Source organism: Macrosteles quadrilineatus, unplaced genomic scaffold, assembly GCF_028750875.1.
Source record: "Macrosteles quadrilineatus isolate MER2022 unplaced genomic scaffold, UCM_ALF_1.0 Scaffold_4__1_contigs__length_99947679, whole genome shotgun sequence".
Classification (NCBI taxonomy): Eukaryota; Metazoa; Arthropoda; class Insecta; order Hemiptera; family Cicadellidae; genus Macrosteles; species Macrosteles quadrilineatus.
In genome coordinates this window covers 91452405-91463199 of record NW_026542597.1, presented here as the reverse complement: position 1 = coordinate 91463199, position 10795 = coordinate 91452405, and the positions used below count along the sequence as shown (strand labels likewise).

At 35.1% G+C, this 10795-nt stretch overlaps 1 protein-coding gene across 1 annotated transcript; it reads right to left on the bottom strand.

Moving 5' to 3' along the window:
* Positions 1-381: 381 nt before the first annotated feature.
* On the bottom strand, positions 382-10265 carry LOC128991683 (Bardet-Biedl syndrome 5 protein homolog). Its single transcript, XM_054414781.1, has 9 exons — positions 10037-10265; positions 9114-9262; positions 6093-6142; positions 5521-5648; positions 4543-4678; positions 3020-3121; positions 2092-2283; positions 1887-1989; positions 382-882 (listed from the first exon to the last, which is right to left on the bottom strand). The coding sequence occupies exons 1-9, from the start codon at positions 10081-10083 to the stop codon at positions 743-745; spliced, it is 1047 nt and encodes a 348-aa protein (XP_054270756.1). The 5' UTR covers positions 10084-10265; the 3' UTR covers positions 382-742.
* Positions 10266-10795: the final 530 nt, after the last annotated feature.

Below are 10795 nucleotides of genomic sequence, written 5' to 3'. Positions count from 1 at the left end.
AAAATGCATGTTGAGATGGGGATTTAAACTAGCCTATCTCAAATAAACAATCTCCCTCTCGTTTAGAAATCTTGGACTAAACTCTTATAAACTAAACAAATCGGTACAAGTGTGCGAATATTTCTTAACCAACCAAGGACCGAAGGAAACAGTAACCCTAAAACTTTCCATGGATTACTGAATGTTTTTTTAACCTTAAATTCTATACATTAGAATAGGCTGTTTGGCTAAAACAGATCGATCTAGATTTGCGACAGAGGTGAAATTCGCTTAACACTTGTGGCTGACACCAGGTCTAGCTCAGAGAACGTTGACATTACTAGGGCAAACGAGAGGCTTAGGAAAATAAAGTAGTTAGGGATAGTTATACACCCTCAAACAAATCCTTCACTCAGATTGGTTACACAATTGACAATTTTCTACTGAAGCAGACATGTATATGGATCAGCTGTAGCATACTTCTAATCAAACATAAAAAAACATAGTAAAATGTACCACTTACAGAGTGCGCTTCTGTCTTAAATTCTAAATAATCTCTTGGCTTTTGTTACCGAGTTAGTTGAAAGAAACGGGGTTTGAAATAGATCATTATCAGTTTGACTTGGTTAAAAAGTTAGCCTATTCAACACAAATCTGTGTTATACCTAAGCGCAATCTGTTGGTGGTTCAATTGAACTACGTCCATTTCAATTTTAAAAACTGTTAACAACTTTACCACGAGGATGGAATGTCTAGTGCCGCATCAGACGGGTGTGTGAGGGTTGTGAGGTGGTGGGGGAGTGATCTGCCACAAGTCTGCGAGAGTGTAACCGGGTCGCAACGGCTCTATAGCCAATCCCAGCTGACTGTTGTATACCGGCGCCACATCTTCCTTGTCCACTCCTGTGATAGAAAAACATCCTGAATCTCTTTGTTGATACAATATATATATATATATATATATATATCAATGATGAAAAATGAACAATCCAAATTGAAACTTAAATGTATCTAAATAAATACATTTAAACTTAAGTTATTACTAGAGGTTAAAATACTTTATAATCCGTCAATCTGATAAAAAAAGTCACCGATGAAAGGCGACCGACCGGTTTCAACCCATCAAAGGGGTCATCATCAGGCGTTGAATAGACACATAATTACTCCGAAGAGGTCGTCATAAAGTCAATAAATACAAAACGAAGAACAGTTAAAAACACGTAAACACATTTTTACAAAAACACCTGTGGCCACAAATTGACTGGCCCCCGGCGGACGGTATGTGCACATTGAGACCAAATCAACTTAAAAACCAAATAAAAATTAAGTCCAACATGCTTCCATGAAATTCAAAATTGTAAAGTCGAACTATAATAACTCTAACACCAAGAAACTGGGAAAATAATTGACTATCCAAAAATTTTAATTAAATCAGTTTGATAAGGGTTGAAAATTAAGTCACACTCTTAATTGCCCGACTGTGCTGGAAACAAATATATTCAGTCAATTTAACAGTACACTTTACCTAAGTTATTTTCAGCAGTAGTCAAGAGTAGTAAAAGATAGGTTGATTTGACTTTGAAGATGATATCCAATAGCAAATTTATGTTGTTGATATTTTAAGGGTGGTAAGGAAGGAGAAGAATGACCTTGACCAGATTGTGTGGAATTTTAGTCAATGCCAGTTTGTTTTTATATTTCCTCTTATCAAACCCCAGTTATCATTAAATATGTTTAAAATCTTTGAAAACCCAGGATAATTCACCATGATATTTGAACTACCTTTTATTTTGACATAGAACAAGAGAAAATTCTGATTTAAACCGTTTTCAAAGTAAGAAAGAACGAATAAAACGTTTTTCATTGTATTACATAAAACGTGAACCTGAAGCATAGTATTTAGTTACCTTCACTGCAGTAGGTGGCCAGACTGGTAGAGAGTTCAGCAGCTGATTCATCTACTTCCTGTACTTCCTCTGCCACTACAGCAGCCTCCTCAGCCAGGGGAGTCTGCAATGTACATCAGCAATGTCAGGACCAGGTCTTAAACTAAGTTTGATCACATTTTATCGTCTCGCATTTAAAATAAATAAACCATTACCATAAATTCACCTGGACACTAAGTGAATACTGTACGCCAAACTCCGGCTGTTGACTATGGATGTTGTACAGTGAGATGAGCTCTCTCGTAACACTCTGCAGCTTGGCCGGAGGGTCGATTCGGAAGCCGAGCACGTAACCACCGTTGACACCGCAGCTCTCCACCACCAGCGCTGGTCCGAACTTTGACTCCCTCACTCGTATCTGCAGGAAAGTGTGTAATATGATGTGTTAACATTGGTAAAATCTTTCACGATGAAAATGTGGAATTCACAATAAAAGAGGAAATTCATAGACACAATACAAAAATAATCGTAAATATGTCCAAGACAAGAATACATCATTAGTGAATAATATGATGATAATTTATTTACGAAACAGTGCATAAACCTGCGTAGTTAAATCATCATCGGTGAGTTAAAACTTTCTTATTCAAGGGAAAGGGGTAGATCATTGAGTGCTCTGAAGGCTACTCTTAAAACAAGTAGAGTAGTACCTTTGACTATTAATGCAACTAGGCATTACATTTCCATGTTAAAGTTGTCGCAAATTTTTTAATCAAAATTGTCGTAGGCTAGTTGATGTGAGCCACCGATATATTGCACTGATCTAAATCACTAATTTCTGTCGAATATAGACTTTTTAACAAACTCAAACTAATGGATTGACTTATGGTGAACTATAACAACTGTTATGGCCCAGGGCCAAATAAATAAGGTAGAAAATGGAATTTTAGTCCCTAGAACATTCTGTGACTGGCTCACATAACTATATTCTTTTTTAACAACAAAAATGGCGACAGCTGTTTCACATAGATGGGATGGCTACTTCAGTATCCAATAGTCAATGGTAAAACATTGTTGGGAATAAATTACTTTAAAAAACTATCAAATCTTATAAATGCAAATCAAAAGCAGTACCTAATAAGTAATTTACTTACCGTCGCTATACAGATGTATGGCAGTGAGACGTTGAAGTTCTCGTTCATTTCTGCGTACCAGACCAGACGGATGTTTGTGATTATAAATGATCCAACATTTCCCTATAACAATTTTGTCTTAGTTGGCTAATAAATGAGTAGATGGAAGTATAGAATTGTCAGCATATAGTTTAGGTAAGTTAATCTTACTCCCAAAATTATTTATACCCCTCTTACTCCCAAAACTTTTCATACCCAAATACCCCCGCCGCAGCAAACCTGACGCCTAAGCGAATTTCCATTTGGCTGAATTGATTTTCAATTGATCTATTTAAATAACATTAGGTTTAACGAGTACCTAGGTTTGCTGCTACAAGGAAACTAATAAAGTGTGTGTTTTAAGTAAAATAATTATTGCTTAGTATAAAATGAATATATTTGCCAAGTTTGATCAAAAGATATCCATAAACAAGCAAACTACAACATTTTACAATATTCTCCATAAGAATAACATGGGAATTTTAAATTTACCATTTTTTTAGTTTTCTCCGTAACCAATAACCGTACAAAAACACTTTGATATACTGAATTGTTTGTTTTTTTAAGCTCTTTAAGAAGTTTTAGAGAAAAATTGGGAAATTTTGTGTTTTGAGGGTCAAAAGTGAGAAAAACCAATTTTTACCCCATAAAACCCTGTTCCCATGGTCCAATCATGCTGGATCGCGAACTCATTCAAGTTTATCCCGCCTTACACCTTCAAACCAAATTTCATCAAAATCGGATAAAAATTACTCAAGTTATCGTGTTCACGGACACATATATATATATACTAGCTGACCCGGCGAACTTCGTATCACCTAAGTTATAGGTTTCCCCTAAGACAGACCGATGGAAAGAAAGTACCGTTACGTTTAATTTTCAAGATGATCTCGTTCGCATCACTCAATCACGTCCTGGTTGAAGTTCGTTCGCTACGCTCACTCACCTTTGGGTTGGAGCTCGTTCGCTACGCTCACTCACCTTTAGGTTGGAGCTCGTTCGCTGCGCAAAATGAAAAAGTAAATCGGTCCCGGGCCTAAGTCTTACCATGAGACCTACGGTAATAGCTACTTCCCTATAGGGAAATTCGCTAAAAGGTATTTGGCCTTACCAACTGCCTCCACTTTTTCCGATTATGTGCATTTTTTTCATCGGCTGTGAACATAATTATTTGCCTACAATGTAAAAAACCTTTTTAAGGCATTAAGTGGATCTTTTTCATCTAGGGGTTCCTTCCACATATTATATCACAGCCTAATCCACCCTCTACAAATAAACCTAATCCAGACAAAATTACATCCAACAGTCAAAAAATCGCAATGCTGATATTAACACGTTTAATTTTAAATACTGCATTTAAAAGTTATTAACTTAGACCAAACTATGGTCTATGTTACTTTTAAAAAGTAGACTACTTGTTTTTTACTGAATTGAAATAACCTACATGCTTGATAGAAACAACAGATAGGGATGAAAGTACAAATTTAAGTTTTCTCGTTCTTTACCTGATCGCTAGAGAGATTCCAAATCCCGTCTACCGTTGTGTAAATGGACTCAAGGGGTAGTATTCTTAACTGCTTATCTCTGACTACGGCACCTCTTAGTTTCATGTCTCGGTAGATTCTAGAAGACTGGTATGCCCTTGGAAAAAAAAACATGTTATTTTTAAATAACATTAATTTAAACACAAGAATTTTCCTCGACACGAACATCATGAATACGGTACCATGTTAACGTAAAATCTTCTGGGAAATTGCAAACAAACTTTTACTAAATTTAAAAAATACTCAAAGACAAAAAAATTGTTTAATGGCCGAGGAATAAACGTTTAATGATGTACCATCATTAACCTACCGTACATCCAATCTATGTGAGCTTTTAAAACAAAATTTAAATTGTTTTCCTTGCAATATGATACTAAAGCCACTGAATACAGCATGGTATACAGTAAATTATGAATTCTATTTGCAATTTTGAAACATAAGGTTCCGTCTACATGTGTGTGTGTGTGTGTGTGTGGTGTTTGTGTATGTGTGCTGCCCCTTCAAAAGTATGATAATAGATATAAATATATTTCCACGTATATTAATACTCACGTATGGATATTTTACCATTATTGATCAGCTAAAGAAAGTTATAAAGGTAAGTTTTGTATCCAGTATATAAAAGTATTTTTGATTGGTTATTGTTATTAGCTATAGCTATAAATATCTAACCAGTTTAAACCCAATTTGAACCAATAAAGCCATTTTAAAACTATTGCTAGTTGGTTCTAGCAGTTGTAAACATAATCTTAAAATACAGAGAATCATGTAGAGAAGTGCATTAAAATGTAACCAGATGTGAAACGCATCAAAACAGACTTCGGCTTCAGATTTTTAAAGACTGAGAAGTCTAAGTACTTGCATTATACAAAACCAATATAATTAATGTAATGTCAATGATATTATTGACATTATTTATCGAACAAAATATAGCCTTACTTGTGAACTCCCATGACTGAGGTAAAGTGTCGGGTGTTTCCAGCGACTAAATTTGTGAAAATAAACTCGAACCGAGAGCTTCCATACTTTGTCAAAATGTAGAGTGCCTCCGTTGTACCTCGAAGTTTCTGGAAAAATAGTGTTCAGAAAAAGATTAGGAGCAGAACCACATAGCAAATGTGAAATGGGTACGGTAGGCGATAATACTTTATTCATTAAAGATATACGGTAATTAATATAAATGATTTTGTAACTGTACAAAATAAAAAGTTAGATAAAATGAAAAACAAATATTGGCATGTGATAGTTATTTAAGCTTATATGTGAAATTGCCATCCATTAGGTAGGCCACTTTTTATTTAGAAAATTCAGCAATTGAGTCGGCTAGGTGTATGATTGTAGAAATTAGTTGTATATTGTTAGTACTAGGAAATAATAAACGAGACCAAATAAGTAAACCATACAAATCCAGAATGTGTATCATGCTACTTGTATGAACAGAGATAAAAATAAAAATACATGTGCAATAGGTCTACAAATGTCTATGTGCTTAATTTGAACTTTTGGCTCACCGAATTAACAACTTTCGTGGTAATGGAGAGCATGCAATTAAAACCGATTGCTGGAATAAAAACAATAGTTTAGTAGGCTTTAGTATATGAACATTAGTCACCACAATTTAACAAATACCTAAACTTAATTGTATTTGTGAAGACGATACTAATTTACCCAGAGGTGCCCATCCCCCTCTCAGATTAAGATTTTATTTGAAAAAAAATTTCTGTTTGTTGGGAAGACACGTTATAGCTTCAAACGGAGGTATATTCGTTACAGTGTAAGTTTGAGTTTTCCTTCGTCACGTCACTTCAGTTCATATCGTACTTCTGTGCCAATGAATAACCTTCTAGCAATGTTTTATGAAATTTGTTGTGGGGTTACTGTTAAAGCTGGAATTCCTTGACATGGGGGATGTCAGTTAGTTGTCTCAGCCTTATCAATTACATAAAGTTGTCAATATAATCTCTCTACAGAATGTTAGGTGTAGTGGAATATACTTGAAGTGAAGTTGGATTTTATTCTTGAACTGTTAGGGGCCTCCTCATTTATATGGTCGTGCGGCTTCATTGGCAACAAATAATGCAAATGACATGATACAGAATAAAATCAATTTTAAAATCAGAAAATAACATTGAAATTCTTCTTTTGGACAATTCTAACTCCCGATAAATGTGTGTTGTTCAAAATACAATTTTAAAATTAACAGCTGTTTCATTAAAAATTATTATCCACATGGCCAAAACGTAAACAAATCTGTGGAGGGATCTTTAAAGGCTTCTGGGGCAGAGCCCTAAGCGAATTTACTTCGTTTTTCTTTTGATAACTCATCTACAGACCAAGACCTTTCTTTGGACACTTCTACCAAGTTTCTACGCCCAGCCGTTCTCTCAAATTAGTGGAGACAAAGTTTCCAATTAAATATTTAGATTCCCCCATGTTAATCTTATGGGAGAAAACCCAACTTTGATGGAAGATCCTGCCCAATCTAATAAAGATATCAAAAAACTAAAAACACTTTGCAAAATTACAGATCAGGGCCATTTGTTTGACACTTTAATCATCAAAATCAGTCCAAAAATGAGGGAGGAGTTCTGTTTACAAAAATCGGCTTAGTGTATTATATATATAGATAGATGGCGTTAATTTTTACAGGGCTTAAGAATTCAAACAGCTTTAAGTGCATTAATAATACTTTGACCAAAAGTATCTGGTTTCAAAATTATAGGCAGAGAGTCACGAAATAGGGCAGACTTGTTGCTCGCCACTCCCAGGCTGCCTTCTACAAAAATTAATTGCCAGGCAAAATACACAAAATACCTTAATTGCCACTAGCACAAAAGGTTTTTGTGACGAAGTAATCTATTCGTTTTGATAGCCCCAGGATTGCCTTTTATGACTAATAGTGGTCGAAACGCATCTTGTCAGACAATCCTTAATAATATATATACGGTAGTGTCGTATTTTACTTGCTACATATGTTTTGGCGGTTCTTTAACATATTTAGATTTCCATATGTAACATACACTATCGTCAGACTTACAAAAGGATCGACTTCTGGAGGTGTCGTCAGAATATGTTACAAACATTTAACACTAAACACGAAACGATTACAGATAGGCCTATCAATTCATGCGAGGACATTGCTGCGGGCAGGACTGGAAGTAAACTGAATCAGGTTATGACAGACGTTAGGTTATATACATCGATGTGACAGACCGACGTGGTCTCTGGATTGTCGTCTGCGTTTTCAACAGATGTTAGGACTAATTGTAACTTAGTGACAGAGGAGAGTGTTGAAAATATAATGGGATTCATAATTGAGTTTTCCATTCAAAACTATTGACAATAATAACCAATTTTTATGCTGGATAAAAATGATGGTCTCGAAATTCTACATTACTGCGTGAAAAGAAATTTATTAAATACTTTGAAAGAGTTTGGAATACCGGTATATAATTAAATAAAACTAGGGACAGCACACAATTTTTGAGTGAAAACACTAAATTAATTATGAATCCCGTTATATTTTCAACACTCTTCTCAGTCACTACAACAAAAGTCCAATATCAGCTTTTGAAAACGCACAAAACAGACGACAATCCAGAGACCCCGTCGGTCCGTCATAACCTGAACTGATTCAGTTTACTTCCAGTCCTGCCCGTGCCAATGTGCTCTTGTGCATTGATAAGGCATATCTGTAATCGTTTTGTGTTAAATGTTTGTAACGTATTCTGACGACTCCTCCAGAAGTGGATCTTTTTAAAGGCCTAAGACTGACGATGGTACCAAAACATATGTAGCAAGTAAAAGTCAGCGAACACAGAATAAAAAAAGCCGACACTAGTACATATTAAGGATTGTCTGATAAGGTGCGTTTTACCATTGACTATATAACCACAACTTGTGGTTATATAGTCAATGGTTTTACCATTCTTAGAAGCAATTTTAATTACGAATGGCAGAATGTTGTTGGTGTTGATAGTGAGCTACTTAGAAAAAGTTTTTCAGTCTGATTAGGGTATACAAAATTCTACATTCATTATGACAGCTAACAAAAAATATCCCCCCCCCAAAATCTCCCTAAAGAAGTCCCCCCCCAAAAATTCCTGTGGCGCAAACGTGCCACGGTCCCCCCCCTCTGGGCACCCCTGAATTTACCACCTTACACTGTAACTCATGACATTGTATTTCAAAGTTTGGCTACGGCAAAGATAGGTGCTTTGCTTTTACAATTGGTTAGCTACTGCACTAAATTTTCTGGTGTCAAATGTCATCAACATGTAGAGTAAAATATTATTCTGAATAAAAAAATTGTATCTCCACTGGCATTGATAGGCCTAATACAAAATTAATGTACCAAGTCGATAAAATCAATACGGTATTCAAGAGAAAATTTTGGTAGCCTATTCTCCTAAAAATATTCAATAAAAAATACGCCAGATCTATTGAAAATAAAGTCCACAATTTATTGTTATTGATGTTTATTCAGTTGTAAACTCATAATTTATTTTTTATACTAATCGCTTAAAACTCACATAGACTTATCCTTGCGACTGTCAGTGAATGCCAGAGAATTCTCAGGTTTGTAACAATCAATCTTCCTTTGTCCCCTCCATTTCCTTTTGTATCTTCCACAAAGTCCAGCCGATCTATGACTTTTTCCCCAGATCTCATTTTCATTTGGCTAAAACCATGCATAATTTTAAAGATACGGTACCTATAAAATCTGTCGATAAGAAAGTTTGAAAAATAGTACAATTTTTAGAAAATATGCCTAATTGTGCTACTTATGCAATGGACAAGCTGAATCTGCAGTAGTAAAGTTTGAAAAGAGAACAAATATTCTGAGGAAAAATTAAGATGGACCCATGATTGCTACCTTTGATTAGGAAAAAATCAGGATATATACCCCCCTCCCTCCCAGATTAACTTAGGCTTATATACGGGCATAAGGAACCAAAATCGGAACTGTCCCGACAGATTCGGGAGGGGTGGCAGCCCTGGTGGGCCGATATCTAGGTTGTTAGGCTATATTCACGTTGTAAGTTTTCATAACATTCTACTGCACTGAGCTGTATATCCAGCTTACCGGTATAGGCTAGTTATAAACTTTTTGAAGATAAGAAGCAATTCCAGCACCAGAGTCAATTTCATCAGGAATATCACGATTAAAATGTATTTAATGGCTACCTATAATATCAGTTGTAATAAAACCAAAACTTGTCCATTTACATAGCAGTCACTTGACAATAGGACTTAGGCTAAAAAACAACTTGGTTATTATAGTAACTGGGAAAATATTGAATAATAATAAACTGACTTAAGGAAGGGTGTGAAGTAAGCTGTAAGCAAACCAATGTATATTATTAGCTTATACTTCATTTGACCAACTAAGTTATTACCACTGATAGTAGCCTAACAAAGTAAATAATATGAAAAGATAGAAAAAATTACTTACGCTATGGGGACATCAAAACGAATCTCCCTATCTTCCCAAAGTTCCATAATGAATCCAAGAATTAGGCTCAAAGAAGAAAACTATACAGACCAAATTAGTTATTAAAATATAGGTAATTACTTCCTCGCCATTTACCCACTAAAACAATCTAATATAATCACAAATAAAATCCATCCTATAGGACATATTATTTGATACAATGAGATTAGTGTAAGAGATTGGCGAAATTGCATGGAAGTAAATAAAAATAATCATAATATTGTGGAGACTGTCATCTGTATCCACCGGCTTCGGCCAAGTTTAAGTCGAAGAAGGCAAGGCAAGGCACACACACACGAAGACGAAGACAGTTACAGCACTTGTTTTGTTTGTTTCCTTGTTTGTTACTATGCAAATGCAAATGCCATCTTCATCTTGCCATGCCTATTTGATTTGTTTGCTTGCATTTGCATTGCGTTGTCATGGTAACTATAATCAGCTGGGCCCTGCGCAATAGATTTTTGAAACACAGAGTAAGCACATTGTAAATAGTCATTTGCGGCCATTGATCATGTACGTAAAGAAACCTTCTTGACCAAATATTAGTAATACAGAATAAATATTGCTGTTGATATAACGTTTGAAAATAAATCATAATACTGCGTTCTTTCAATCTAACTGAAAATTAATAAGTTGCTTTTTCATATTGGTAGTTGCTTATAGTTCGTTAATCGTTTCCCAAACACTTACCCAATTACCCATTCTAGAACAATAAGGCAA